This window comes from Wyeomyia smithii, chromosome 1 (assembly GCF_029784165.1).
Source record: "Wyeomyia smithii strain HCP4-BCI-WySm-NY-G18 chromosome 1, ASM2978416v1, whole genome shotgun sequence".
NCBI lineage: Eukaryota > Metazoa > Arthropoda > Insecta > Diptera > Culicidae > Wyeomyia > Wyeomyia smithii.
The window spans coordinates 22,465,226-22,480,697 of NC_073694.1; the positions used below are offsets into that span (position 1 = coordinate 22,465,226).

At 41.5% G+C, this 15,472-nt stretch overlaps 3 protein-coding genes across 11 annotated transcripts in view; 2 read left to right on the plus strand and 1 right to left on the minus strand.

Annotated features, from left to right (window-relative positions):
- LOC129719113 (uncharacterized) overlaps positions 1-15,472 on the plus strand; it is a 59,628-nt gene that overhangs the window by 32,295 nt on the left and 11,861 nt on the right. The gene's annotated exons all lie outside the window — the stretch shown is intronic.
- The window catches only part of LOC129719114 (tau-tubulin kinase homolog Asator), a 48,581-nt gene that overhangs the window by 17,265 nt on the left and 15,844 nt on the right, over positions 1-15,472 (minus strand). The window lies entirely within an intron of this gene.
- On the plus strand, positions 6,256-8,585 carry LOC129719116 (uncharacterized). The gene is made up of 2 exons (XM_055670528.1): positions 6,256-8,296; positions 8,381-8,585. Exon 1 carries the CDS (start codon positions 6,536-6,538, stop codon positions 8,141-8,143), a length of 1,608 nt encoding a protein of 535 aa, XP_055526503.1. The 5' UTR covers positions 6,256-6,535; the 3' UTR covers positions 8,144-8,296; positions 8,381-8,585.

Here is a 15,472-nt window from a genome sequence, read left to right on the forward strand (position 1 = left end):
AAAAGAGCAAATGGCCTCTGCATTCTTGGACATTAAGGGGGCATTTGACTCTGTCTCTGTAGAAGTTTTAACCGAGAAACTTCATTCGCAGGGACTTTCACCAAATTTGAATAATTTTTTGCTCAATTTGTTGTCAGAAAAGCATATGTATTTCTCACATGGTGATTCGACCACTTCCCGAATTAGTTACATGGGTCTTCCCCAGGGCTCATGTTTAAGCCCTCTCTTATATAATTCTTACGTCAATGACATCGATGAATGTCTTGCAAATTCATGCACGCTAAGGCAACTTGCAGACGATAGCGTTGTATCCATTACTGGTGGCAAGGCTAGCGATCTGCAAGGACCATTGCAAGATACCTTAGACAATTTGTCTGAATGGGCTCTTAAGCTGGGTATCGAATTCTCTCCGGAGAAAACTGAGCTGGTCGTTTTTTCTAGGAAGCATAACCCAGCTCAGCTGCAGCTCCTACTTTCGGGTAAAACGATCACTCAGGTTTTAGTCGCTAAATATCTCGGGGTCTGGTTCGACTCTAAATGCACCTGGGCTTGTCATATTAGGTATCTGACACGAAAATGCCAACAGAGGATTACTTTTCTTCGTACGATTACCGGAACTTGGTGGGGTGCTCACCCAGGAGACCTTCTAAGGTTATACCAAACAACGATACTGTCAGTTCTTAAGTACGGTTGTTTCTGCTTTCGTTCCGCCGCGAACACGCACATTATAAAATTAGAGAGAATACAATATCGTTGTTTGCGTATTGCCTTGGGTTGCATGCAGTCGACCCATACGATGAGTCTTGAAGTGTTAGCGGGTATTCTTCCGTTGAAACATTGTTTTTGGAATCTCTCTTACCGGTTGCTGATTCGATGCACAGTTATGAACCCATTAGTAATTAAAAATTTCGAGAGGTTGGTCGACCTTCAATCTCAATCCAGATTTATGACTTTATATTTTGACTGTATGGCTCAAGATATTAATCCTTCTTCATACGATTCCTCCAATGTCGCACTTTTAGCTACTTCTAATAATGCTATATTCTTCGACACCACCATGAAACAAGACATTTCTGGTATCCCGGATCAATTGCGACCCCAAGAGATCCCTAAGATTTTTTCCAATAAGTTTAAACATGTTAGTTATGATAAAAGGTTTTTCACTGACGGATCTAATCTAGATGAGTCCACTGGCTTCGGTGTTTTCCACGAAAATTTTACCGCCTCCTACAAACTCGGTGCTCCTGCTTCCGTGTACGTCGCAGAACTTGCTGCTATTCAGTACTCTCTTGGAATCATCGAAACCCTACCCATAGACCACTACTTCATCTTCACAGATAGTCTCAGTGCCATTGAGGCTCTGCGATCAATGAAGCCTGTGAAGCACACCCCGTATTTCCTGGGGAAAATACGGCGGTTTTTAAGTGCTTTAACAGATAAAAATTACCGGGTTACCTTAACGTGGGTCCCTTCTCATTGCTCGATTCCGGGTAACGAAAAGGCTGACTCTTTAGCTAAGGTGGGTGCTATTGATGGCGATATTTATGTAAGACCAATTGCTTATGATGAATTTTATAGCATTTTGCGTCAGAGAACACTCAACAGTTGGCAATTATCGTGGAACTCAGATGAACTGGGACGGTGGCTACATTCCATTTTTCCTAAGGTATCGACGAAAGCATGGTTCAAGGGGTTGGATGTAGGTCGGGACTTCATTCGCGTGATGTCCAGACTTATGTTCAATCACTATACGTTAAACACGCATCTCTTTCGTATAGGGCTTATAGACAGTAATCACTGCGTTTGTGGCGATGGCTACCATGACATCGAGCATGTTGTTTGGTCGTGTACCGAATACTGTGGTGTTAGGTCCGAGCTTATAGATTCCCTTCGGGCCCGAGGAAAACAACCGAACGTACCCGTTAGAGCCATTCTGGGAAGCGGTGATCTCCAGTACATGACACAGCTGTACGTGTTCATAAAACACGCTGGTATTAAAATATGAAACTCTTCTATCTATTTGTTAGATTACCATTCCCGCTACACGCTGAAAGAAGATGATACACTAAACTGGAGACACTCAAACGAAGACTCGGCATCTTTATGTTCACGCAGACACCTCAGTCCAAACTGCTCAAATAGAACATCACTGCTTAGCCATGTACAAATAGATAAATCGTATAACTCAATATAGTTAAAATCAAAATTGTAACTCCCCTCCTCTCACCTTAAATCCCCACTAGCTTGTAGTCGGCAGCGAGATATAAAAAATGTGCCTCCCTCTTTTCCCTGCTAATTTAGAATTTAAAAAAAAATGTACTTGGCTCAGTTAAACATAAATTGTATCGTGCCGTGTCAAGTAAACTATTTTAAAACTGAAAAAACATAATTTTGGGGCGCTAAACACGAATTTGGCATCAATTTTTTATTTTGGGCCGTCCATAAAGCACGAAATCCATTTTTTTTTTATATTTTTGGCACCTTTTTTTTTCTTTTTTATAGAATTATATGATCTTTGACCAAAAGTAGTGCCACCGGGCGTCCTCCCCATTAAAAAAATACGTAATTTATGGACAACCCCTCGAACTAAACAAATTTTACCTAAATATATATATATATTTTTTTTAATAAACTAAAACAACATAAGTAATACAAACTAATTACAAATTGAAAAAATTATCATCAGCATCATCATCTTCTGCTGTGATCGCTTAAATCTCGTGTTGAATTGTTTCCAGAAAATTTGAAGTTCATTATACTTATCAGCAGGAAAAATGTATTTCGCAGCAATTTTCATTTCTTCTAGTTATTTTCGATGTTTCATTGTTTCATATATATGTTATCTTCCTAATCCGGTTTCTATGGTTGAAAGAGGGCATTTGAATACATGTTTACTACAATGAATTGACAACTTACTAGACATTAAATTAGGTGATGCCGCTGAAGTTAAAGGCTCCATAATAAAATTCAACGATTTTATCAATTTGAAAACCAAGACACTGGAATGACACAACGTTCTAAATGAATACGAAAAGATGCGGAGGGCGACGACTGTTCTTTGTTTTTTTTTTTTTTTACTAAGCAAAATGTGTGCTTTACTTTTGTATGCGAGTGCGAAGCAAAAGCAATCTTGAAACGGGCTATTGTTAGCCGGAGTTTGATGGTATGAATTTGCTGCTAGTATTTGACACTTTAATCAATTTAGCGAATTTCATGATCATAAATTGAAAAGGGCTGAATGTTTTTTACATTGTTTTAAATTTGCAGAAAGTGAAAAGTTTGACATAATTAAAATTCCATAAAAATTTGTTTACTGTTTTCTTGTTTTACACTTATTTTATAACTTTTCATTGATAAATTTTGTGATTTTCACCCAAATTTATATTTTATCCTTGCGGATTGAGAACGTTACCATAATCTTCATTAATGGAGTATCATGGTTATGATTAAAATTAATCCTGGATGAAATTTCAACTTCAAAAATAAAAACTAAAAAAATCTGCTATCGCTTTCTTCACTAAAGTGACAATTTGCGCAGTTTTGCGCAGCAGCGGACAGTATGCATTTGAAAGCTTATGTTTTTACCTAAATTTTGAATGTAGTCACAACCGTGGCAAACTGCGGCAACTAAACTTTTAAGCTACTTTTCTACAAAAAATCACGTTATTTTTAATTTTTTCTAGTGTCAGGCCTACTATGACCAAATTTTACAATATCTAATAAAAAAGTTTGTTTTGCACAATATTTACATCAACTTTTCCTTTGACGTCAAAAAAATCAAAGTTATCATTGAAGCTACAGAGCGTTTCAAAGTAATGCACTTTTTATCAAAGAAATGTCAAAAAACGTCAGTTCGTTAACTTTGAAAAGTCATAAAAAATTCAGATTTCATGATATTGCGCCCAAATTTTGGATTTAGACACTTGAATGTAATAGCAATAAAGGAAAAATATTATGAAACAGCTAACGAAAAAAATTTTTTTTTGGCTGATGGCCAGCGATTCCCCACTGTGCTGTGCACAGTGCGTCAGTACAGCGCACACAGCAGATCGTTAGAAAGCAACCGACAGTGTCATCATTCAACCCTAAAATAGTGATGCGAATATTTCTTCGTTTCGACATTCTACTCCTCTTCTAGACTGACCAATTCCAGAGGAGGTGAAGAAAAAATGCAATCTGTGTAAAAATTCCTCGGAATCAGCTGATCAATCGAGTTAAATAAACTTAGTAGGTAAGGAAGTCGAAAAATACGCACACCTAACCATGCGTCTCCACCGCACAGCGCAACTCGTTCGTACCGAACCGATCGAAGCAACCGCGCACCGTTTAAAGGGCACGCGGTCATAAAAAACATTATCGTCAGACCATTAGCGCCTCTACCCGATCGTTAGCGGAAGAGATAGTTGCCGGCCACTTGATGAGCGGGGAGGCGGGAGGTACTTTGGCAGGCGATTGAGATGAGAGCGTGTACGTTTTACGGCGTTCTTCTGTTCTGTGTGACTTTAGGTGTGTCGGTGTGTAGGGGTTTTGTGGCCCGGAACATCGTGTGCATTATTGCTCAAGTGCGATAGGGAAGAGTTGAAAGACAAGAAAATACTACACAGATTGGCGGCGTACGGTGTGCAATCTCGGGTCGCTTGCTCCTCCTCCGCACGCCACCGTGTTGAAATTGAAGGAATTGCCTCATGGCACCGGCGGCGGTGGTGCCACTGGGTGCTAGGAATGGGATCACCTGCGGGGGAGTGTGTTTTCGATGTTTCTTGTTGTTTTTTTTTTTTATTGCGTCGGCCGGTCAGGCGAAATTTTACGCGTCTGATACTTCTCTCAAGAGAGAAAATGCGTAATATGATCATCTGCGATTAAATTTACATGATCTTTTATAAAACAACGATAGGATTCGGCAGAAAGCAAGCGTTTGTTTTATTTATGAATACAAATTGCAACTCTGGTGTTTTAGACCTGGGCCTAAAATAAATTAGCACATAACTTCAATTCTCAGGAAAAAACAGTCTGATAGGGTAACGGACCCATAAACCGCCCACTCTATTCAATACAAACATGTCAACGTAAGACATTTTAATGTGGATATACATTGTTTGGCACATTCTAGTTGCATTGCAGCCAAAATAACTTATCGAGTCGTCGTGATACACGGAATGAAAACCCGATAAAAGTATCACTAAGAGTAAAATTTCGACAGAAAAATTAAAGGATAATCCAAATGTTTAGAAGAAATTGGGTGATTTTTAGAAGCAAGGAAACAAACCGAAAAAAATGTAAATTAAAAAAGCTTACTCTTGGGTGGTGAATGCAGTGTAAAAAGGCAGGATGAAGAGAAAAAAGAAGCAAAAAAAAACAAGATAGAGAAAATAAATAATAGAGACAAAATGGGGAAACTAGTTTTAAAATATCGAGTGAAGAGTAAAAATAACAAAAACGAAAATGTTGAACAGGTTGTTGATATCATCTCGGTTTTGAAAATTCTAATATTTGATGGTATTCCAATGGTACAATAGTAAACATCATAGATTCACAAGTTTCCCAATTGGTGGAAAACGCTTTGCTCATTTTCCAACCGATTGCATCAAGGGATGAAAAATTCCGGTGAAAACCAACTGAGTTGTTAGCATTTGAAAGTGGGCAAATTTCGTGACGCTCTCGATGTAAATTTTTGAGAAAGTCATTAAGGTTCGTGTTTCTGTGGGAAAATTAGACAAAGCATACAGCTAAATACCGAGGAAACACTGAAAAAAAGAAGCTGAAAACAAAAAATGGGAAAGATGCACAGAAGAAAAAGACATTAGAATAGAAATGTTGAAAATGATTAAAATGAAGTAAAATGAAAAACAATAAACAAATTAACAGAAATAATTAACTCGAGAAACCAAGAGAAAAAAGGAGTACAAAGTGAAAAGCAAGGGAGAATAATTTTGAGAAAAACGGTTATAAGCAAAAGACATGTTTAGGGAGAAACTGAGTGATTGAAAGAATTGATAAAAAATGGAAAGAGAAAAAGAATGATCACAGAAATAAAAGAGCAAAAATAATTGAAAAATTGAAGAAAAAAAATTAAAAAACAAGCAGGAAAAAAGGAATATCAAATACATGCTCAACTGAAAAAAAGTAACGCTAATGAAATTGAAACAAAATATACGAATAATATACTGACTCTGCTCAAATTCAGATTCTGGTAAGAAAATGAAAATGCAATAGAAATCAACCAGGCACTCCGCCTATAACTCCGCCTGTTACGATTCTCTTGGTTCAGTTTAGCCTTTACGAATAGACTTGAATTATTGAGAACTGTAGCAGAGGGTCCAAAGCCCCTGTAAAGGAGGATGGTTGCAACAGCTCTTAACCATGGCTGTTGCGTAAAATCCAATGGTTAAAACCCCTAAGCTAAGGTGTTATGCGACCCGTGCCGATGGATGACGTGGTGGGGGGGTTTAAGAAATACCCAGCCTCTAACGGAGCCTGTGGAGTACCAGGGCACCCTTCACAGTAATTAGCCCTTACTGCATCACGCGGGTCACTGATGCAGCGGACTCTTCTTTACCCAGCGACTCGTGGGAATTTTATGAACGACAAAACTTCACAAAATTCGGCCACCGGCAGCCTTTCTTTGCCATCGGAGCGTAGTCCAATAAAAACAAACGCACCGGGCAGAACGGAGGAGATGGAGCATGAGGATGATTTCAACCTCGACAGCGAATCGCTGGACGGAGGACCCTCGGCTTCATCCTTAATCCTACTTTCTCCACAAGGGAATGACGAAAGTCAAATGGACTTAGTTCCCGGTCCACAGACAAGGCCCGATGACGAAGGGAAACCCGAATCATCGGCACCCCTTGTCAAGCGACTTTCAAATGCGCAAAGGCGGCGACTGAGCAAAAATCTTCGCTCCGGTCTCTCGTACGAAGAAGCCAGGAAGCTGGCCCTCCTTCCAACAGAGCAGCCTGCTCAATCGAACCAAGTTGCCGTCAAGCGACAGCGGTCGGACGACTTGGTATCACCAAACACCAGTACTAAGTGTCCACAGCCTAAAAAACTGCGGAACGGCACTGGTTTGGGGTCATCGGGTTCGAAGCCGCTCCCGAAGGCCACATATAGGGACATGGTGGGAGCTATAAGCCTTGCGGTTACTTCTGCTACCCACCCCAGCTCCCTACTCACAACGGACCAGCTTCAGGCTGTCCGGACCTCCATCCTCGATCACATTGCGGACCAGGAAAATCCAACCACCAAGCCCAAGTTTAACGGTTGCCATCTAAAAAATGGCTTCCTGCAACTTGCCTGTGCCGACAGCGACACAGTGCAGTGGTTGGAAAGGGAGGTACCTTCTCTCGTACCATGGGAGGGAGCACAACTTCGTGTATACCACATGAAGGATCTGCCGAAGGCCAGACGGTATGTCGGTTACTTCGCGGACAGTGCGAACTCTCCGGACGAGAAGATTCTTCGTTCACTCCAGAATCAGAACGACCATCTCTCTACCAAAATGTGGCGAGTCTGTAACCGCAAATTGGTAAAGACCTTGGTCGAACTAGTTCTGGATATTGACGAAGAATCGGCCAAACTCGTTGAGAGTAGAAATTATGAACTGCACTACGGTTTCGGCAAAGCAGGCATCCGAAAGGTAAGCGGAAGGCCGAACGTCACAGGCGGGAAAGACTCCGTCGCAATGTCAGGGAAGGTACGTGCGGGTAACTCCTCCGGGAGTACTCTGCCACCACCCAGGCAAAACGATCCTGCGAATGGGCTAAAGGTTCGCGTGGGAAACTCCTCCGGGAGTGCCCCACAACCACCCAAACGCAACCCTGCGATTGGGAAGGTACGCGCAGGATGCTCCCCCGTGAGTGCCCTGTCACCACCCAAAAAACGCAACCCCGCGGCTGCTCGGACGGTTCCGCCGAAGACTCGCAAGAGTGTGAAGCATCAACCACCGAAAAGTCGCACCCCCCGGAGTCAAAAACCGCCACAGTGTGCGCGACGACCTTCTGTTGCCAATCGACTGCTGCAACCGAAGCCGAACAGTGAGGAAGAGCAACTTCCATCAACCAGCCAAACCGCTGTTGGCAGCCGTCAGCCAATACCAGGATCATCTTCCGATCCGGACAAAGACGGCAACTTCACTGCAAAGTGAGCAGCCTTCGCTGCGTGCAAGCGAATCTCCATCACGCAAAAGGCGCCTCGGGTGTTCTTTGCAGGAGATTCGCCAAAGAGCAGCTAGCGGCTGCTTTCATCCAGGAGCCGTGGATCAACGAATCCAAAGTTCTCGGACTTAACGCTCCTAACGGTAGGTTAATCTACTGTGACACGCAGTCCAAACCAAGGACTGCAATTCTGCTAAATAGAGAACTAAAATTTTTACCTATTACAGAATTTATCCAACGCGACGTCGTTGCCGTCACGGTTGAAGTACCGACAACCAGAGGAAAGCAGGAAATGGTTGTCGCGTCGGCCTACTTCCCGGGCGACCAAGGTGATATACCGCCACCCGAAGTTGCTGCGCTCGTGCGGTACTGCAAGGCCATCAACAAGCCGTTTCTGATCGGCTGCGATGCCAACGCTCACCACACGATCTGGGGCAGCTCGGACACCAACACCAGGGGTGAGTACCTACTTGAATACCTAACTTCTAACGATGTCAATGTATGTAATGTAGGGAATAACCCCACGTTTATCAACGCTATTAGACAGGAGGTCCTTGATCTCACTCTGTGTAGCGCCTCTATTTCTGAAAGGATTAAAAATTGGCATGTCTCCGATGAAACTAGTTTATCGGACCACAGACACATCGTTTTTAATATAGAGGCTAACCCTCTGAAAAGAGAGCTGTTCAGAAATCCTAAGAATACAGATTGGGAATCCTTTAAGGAACGCCTGATCGATTCACGAACTTTCAGTTACAGCAACATTCGAAATTCTGTTGACCTGAATTCGGCAGCAAAAGATCTACAAAACAGAATCATGGATGCTTTCGTCGCTAACTGTCCACTAACACAGCGGTCAGTATGCCGTGACGTACCCTGGTGGAATGATCAACTTAGTGACCTTCGTCGGGAAACTAGGCGGTTGTTCAACAGGGCAAAAGTCACGTCTAATCGGACGACTACAGGGCGTCCCTCACTAAATACAACGCCGAGCTACGCAAGGCTAAACGGAAATCCAGAGGTAGTTTCTGTGAAAGAATCCAAACTCTGCTGGAAGCTACGCGGCTCCAAAAGGCGATGTCCAAAGACCATACTAACGGTTTAGGACAGGTGAGGAAAGAGGATGGATGCCTCACTGTCACTACCAAGGAAACGCTGGAGGTTCTTATAAACACCCACTTTCCTGGATCGACAGAGACCGAAGAACTGAATAGTGATGGGTCGCGGCAGGACAATTCGAGACATATGGCGTCTCGGGAGTCCATCCTGCTGGCCCGTCGACTGTTCACGGAAGCTTCAATAGGTTGGGCTCTAAGCTCATTCGACCCTATGAAGTCTCCTGGTCCAGACGGCATACTACCCATCTTTCTACAAAAATCGGCCGCAGTTATCATGTCCGAACTCATCAACCTCTTCAGAGCCAGCTTTATCCTGGGCCATATTCCGGATAACTGGCTGAAGGTGAAGGTAGTGTTTATCCCCAAAGTTGGAAGAAAGGACAAAACCCTACCTAAAACTTTCAGACCCATAAGTCTGACTTCATCGCTTCTCAAGTTGATGGAGAAAATAATGGATAGATATATCCGTGATGAGTTTCTTAAAGACTCCCCGCTGAACAGGAACCAACATGCCTATCAAAGCGGCAAGTCAACAGAAACTGCTCTTCACAGCTTAGTGACGTTGATTGAAAAGTCCCTAAGTTATCAGGAGACGGCGCTATGTGCCTTTCTTGATATTGAAGGAGCCTTCGATAACACGTCCTTTGCATCAATCGATACGGCTCTTTCTCATAAGGGAATCGACCAAACTTCAAGGAACTGGATACACGCAATGCTCTCTAGCAGAGTGATCACAGCAACCTTGGAAGATTCATCTGTAACAATGTCAGTGATCAAGGGGTGTCCGCAAGGAGGAGTTCTCTCGCCCTTGTTATGGTCACTAGTTGTCGACGCACTTCTCAACAAGCTTTCACAGCTTGGTTACGAGGTCATTGGATACGCCGATGACATCGTCCCCATCGTCAGAGGAAAGATGACGCAACTCTGTCGAGCCGAATGCAAACGGCTCTGAATACCACCATGTCATGGTGTTTACAGGAGGGTCTAAACATAAAACCCTTAAAAACAGTCCTAATTCCATTCGGCAGACGAAGGACGATCTCCATCACTCCTCCAATACTGAGTGGAGTTAGACTGGGCTTCAGCAATGAAGTCAAATATCTCGGAATTATTCTGGACAAGAAACTGAACTGGTCTGCACAACTGGATCATGCCGCTAAGAAAGCGATCTCAGCGATCTGGGCCTGCAGAACTCTCTTCGGTAAGACCTGGGGACTGAAACCAGACTTGGCACTCTGGTCTTACAAGACCATTGCCCGACCAAGAATCACCTATGCTGCCCTAGTGTGGTGGCCTAAGGTGAACGAAGTGACTGCGCAAGCCAAACTCAAAAAAGTTCAAAGACTTGCATGTCTTTCGGTTACCAGCGCTATGCGAACAACTCCAACTGCAGCCATGGAAGCTATGCTTTGCCTACTACCTCTACATCTTCATGTGAAAAAGGAAGCAGAGCTTGGCGCTCTAAGGTTGCAAAGGAGGAAAACCATACTTGAAGGGGACCAAATCGGCCACCTTCGCATACTTAGGGAGTTCAAACTAACTCCGCTATTAACCACAGTCTCCGACTGGATTGACGTTAGGTCCAACATGGATATTCCATATAGAGTGATTGAAACAAACCGCTCTATGTGGAACAATGGAGGGCCTAATCTTCCACCTGGCATCGTCAATTTTTATACGGACGGCTCGAAAATGGGATCCCTAACGGTATCTGGTATATACGGACCCGGTATCAGGGAAACGTTTTCCCTGGGAAAATGGCCCACCGTTTTTCAAGCAGAGGTATATGCCATATATATCTGCGCAAAAATATGTCTGCAACGCAACTACAGACATGCGAAAATCGGTATATTCTCGGACAGTCAAGCAGCACTACTAGCACTTAAGTCCGTCAAATGCGCTTCCAAACTTGTTTGGGAATGCATTGAAACTCTACGGGAACTTTCCCGACAGAATTCAGTTTTTCTGTTTTGGGTGCCCGGACACTGCGGAGTCGAGGGTAATGAACACGCTGACTACCTAACAAGACAGGGATCAGCTCAGCGGTTTATTGGCCCCGAGCCGTTTCTTGGTACGTCCATTTCCGCTATCAAAAGCGAACTACTAACTTGGGAAGGGCTAGAAATAGTATCCCAATGGCAACAGGCACAGGGTTGTAGACAAGGCAAACAGTTTATCTATCCGAACCCTGGAACCGCCAGAAAGCTACTTAGTCTAAATCGTAGTGACCTACGGATAATCACGGGACTCCTCACCGGACACTGTCCCGCTTTTTATCATTTAAAGAAAATCGGCGTAGTGTTGAACGACACCTGCCGATTCTGCAAATCTGAACCAGAGAGTTCAGAGCATTTGCTTTGCTCTTGCGAAGCTCTTGCTTCCTCTAGGTACAACTTCTTAGGAAGTTACCTTTTAACTCCACACCAAGCATGGAGCTCCAATCCCAAGCAGGTCATTAGTTTCATCAACTATGTTGTACCTAATTGGGGTACAGGTTTACAACAAAACAGTTCTACTCCATCAATGAGTACGAGCAATCCGTAACCTGTGCACAGCAATCGGGGCCCGCCACAAAAGACAATCAGCAAGAATGTCGCAGTGGCATTTCAGTACCCAGTGCCCTTCAGGCATACAGATTTAAAAAAAAAACTAGGCACGAAATTTGAAGGTACAAAAGGTAGTAGAAAATGAGAAATGAAAAATAAAACAACACAAACTACAATGAAAGGCAGTTGAAGTAACGTTCAAAGTGGAATTTGGGCAGATAGATCATTAGTAGTTAGATTAGTCAATTCGAACATAAAATTCCCAGATAGTTTCAGTTCTTTCCAGGCGCTAGACACCCTAAAAAAAACAACAGGAATGTGAAAGGAACAATCGGACGATCGATAGGAAAAAGACAAGAACAAAAAAAAATCAAAAAAACAGGAAAAATTGAAACAAATGAAGAGAAAAGTTTACAAAAAATAGAGTAAAACATACAGAAACTGATGAATAAAAAAAAACAAATAAGAAACTGAAAAAAAAAACACAACAACAATTCAATTGTGGTACGTTTCACTTTCTCAGCACTGTTCGATTTTTCGCACATATTTAATCGTATTTTTTCGATTTCTTGTCTTTTTTTAAACCAATTCAAGCTCAACAACCGCCAAAAGAAAAGTATTTTGCCTTTAGCAAAGAGGAAGCGAACTTCTAATTGGTTGCATTTGCACGATTTTCAATACAACTTTTAACTAGTTTAGTGCAGAAAAAAGATATTTCAATTAAAGATTTGTACAGATTGTTATATCCCAAGCAGCACTTGCAACATGTTTTCAAATGAGACTACTCAATATTTGTTGTTTTAAAACTTTTTTAACGGTGCAAAAAAACTTTTTCGGTTACTCTTAAGAAATATAAAAGAATTGAGCAACATTTTGCTATTTACGTGTATCATTCTCGTAACTGAAAACTAGAAATTGCTCAATAGTTTTCTGCAATCTATTTCCAACTGCATATTTCATGATGCTTTTAAATAACGATAATGTCACATGATGTTGCATATTGTTGTTTCACAAACGTTTTCTTTTAAGGAAAGCAAACTAGTGATGAAAATGTATAGCAACATCTTGTTGAACCATATATTTGCTAAAATTACCACACAGTAAACAGCCATCTCTAATATAAACGAATGATAAATGATTATTGTTGGAAATATGGTTTTGTTATTCCATATTCCGCATGATTAACACTGCAAATCCACTGAGCAAGGTTTTCTGAATTATCGTTTCCCAAAACATTGTTCATAATTTGGCGAGTTTGAATCATAAAATTTCTTTCACAACACTTTATAAAAGGCGCGTGAATAGTTACGAAGTAAAAACATTTTTTGCACGGTAAATTTTGAATCGCAGGTAGAATAACATACCTATCAGAAGCGTAAGTAGAGAAAAAGTTCGATATATTTGAGGTTTTTTATAATGTATGTAGTTATATTGAATTTCGCGACACCATCACCGAAGAGTAATGACAGTAAAGGTAAACAAACTTAACTTTATTCTCCTCTCTTTTCTTCCTATACTGCAGCGGCTATCGATGCAGATGATGGTTCACATAGCACTGTTAGTTGCATATAGGCTCCACCTCCTGCGCTTTTTCGGTTATTTACAAGTTGAATAAAAGTAACGGATGCGATTTATTACAATCTTTGAATGCTGCATTGAGAGTTGCATTTGCTTCATTGCAACAATGCGTGCTGCTTGGGATTGTGTTTGAAATCTGTTCAGTGGTAGTAACATAATAGGCGCTTTAAAACCATGTTTGAATATTTGTTGCAGCTACAGAAAGCGAGCTCGTGATTGATTGAAACCTGCTAACCAAATATCCTTTTTACTGATTTACTACTCAATGACATGCCAATTATTGTATCACAAGTCTTGGCAACCTTCGTCATTCGATCAAAAAAAAATCCGTTCAGTCGTAATTACATAATATGGTCTGGATACAACATCCCACACCGTGATATACTTTTGCGCAGCGTTGCCAACCCTCCAAGTTTTCCTGGAGATCTCCAGTTCTTTTGAAGCGCGAAACAGCTGAAGGTTGAATATTTCCAGTTTTTTGAAAATTGTTCCAGTTTTATCCAGTTTTCTGTTCATCACTTCATTTTTTGAACTCATTCCAATTACATGTATGGTCTTTTCAGTATTTTGGGCATTCATGCCCTCCGGTTGTAAGATTTTAATCGAAATCCACTCAATTGCAAGTACGCCAGTGACCATAATCTCCATCAGTAAAAATTTTTCTTTTAGTCTTTTTGGTTACATGCAATAATACGGTGCAGCATTTTTGAACCGAAAATCAAATAAATTTCTGTAAAAGCCCAAAATGTATATATCCTCTCAAGTTTTTTATTTTGAGTTCTTCCAGCATTTATAAAAAAAGGTTGGCATCGCTGCTTTTGCGTGCCTGAGAGTGTGCTGCACCCAACCCTATGGCATCGGCCTTGTTTCCTGAAGCTGCCGTGAAAGGTTTGTTCACACAGCAGTGTAAGCATGACGAACGAAGCATAATATATGTTGTACAGAGTTATGCGCTCGAATCAATTTGTTCATGTAAATAAAAGCTTAGCTTAACTTTGTTAATGTTTAAAGGTAGCGTTGATATACTATCTCATTTAAATATACGTTGAGATGTTAATCCCTAAATCATCGCGCGATGTCAGCCGCCTGCAAGAAACACCGCCGTTCGAAATCGGCAAGAATAAACGTTGTGTACATTCTATAATGATGCAACGCATTCATTTTTTGTTTCATCAAGCAAAGCACTCGCATTATGTGCAATAAATACACCACCCGAAAATAACAAATAAACACACTGCAGCTAAACACCGACACTGTATGCACGTCTGAACACTGCTTTTTCCCGTGTTTCGATGAATCAGCTGTCAAATTACATGTGAAATTGATCCAGTGATCCAGCTAATGCTGGCTTCACTTATGTTGTACGTAAACGTCAGTGATGCCACCGGGTTGGCTGCACCTCCTGCTATCTGCCTGTACCGATCAGAGGCGGACTACCGCGAAGGTGAAGCAAGCGATCGCCTGCTCGTCAAACATCAACGCCAAATGAACGGGCGAAAATATTTAAGAGCCAGTTCGCGAGAACCGCAACCACCTTTACAAGGGAGGTTGTATCGAGGTTCTCCGATCGGACTGAAACTTTCAGGGTTTGTTTATGCATATAATAGAACAATGTTTTGCATAATGTCAGATTTTTTGAAAAGGGGTAAGTGGGGTAAAAAAGCACGTCAAAAATTGATGCCCAAAAATTGCTAAAAACTTAAAATTGATATAACTTTGTGAAAACTGAATCGATTTTCATGAAAATTGGTATGTTTATTCTACTTTATAAAGGGAACAAAATGAAAGCCATTGGAAGTTGCTATCGAGAATACATGATGAGATATTCGAATTTTTTTAAAAAAAATAAGGTGATTTTCACAGCAGATTTTCTCTTGCCAACAGATCTAGGATTCTAGATCTCTAGGAATTCCGTTCTGCGTCATTGTTCTTCCATTGAGCTATAGTTTCCAGGTTATGTTTGTTTATGGACTAATGCAATAGTTTGAAGAATTTGAGGTTTTTGGAAAAGGGGTTAGTGGGGTAAACAGGCTCTCCAAAATCGTATATTCAGAAACTGCTCAAATCGTAAAATAAT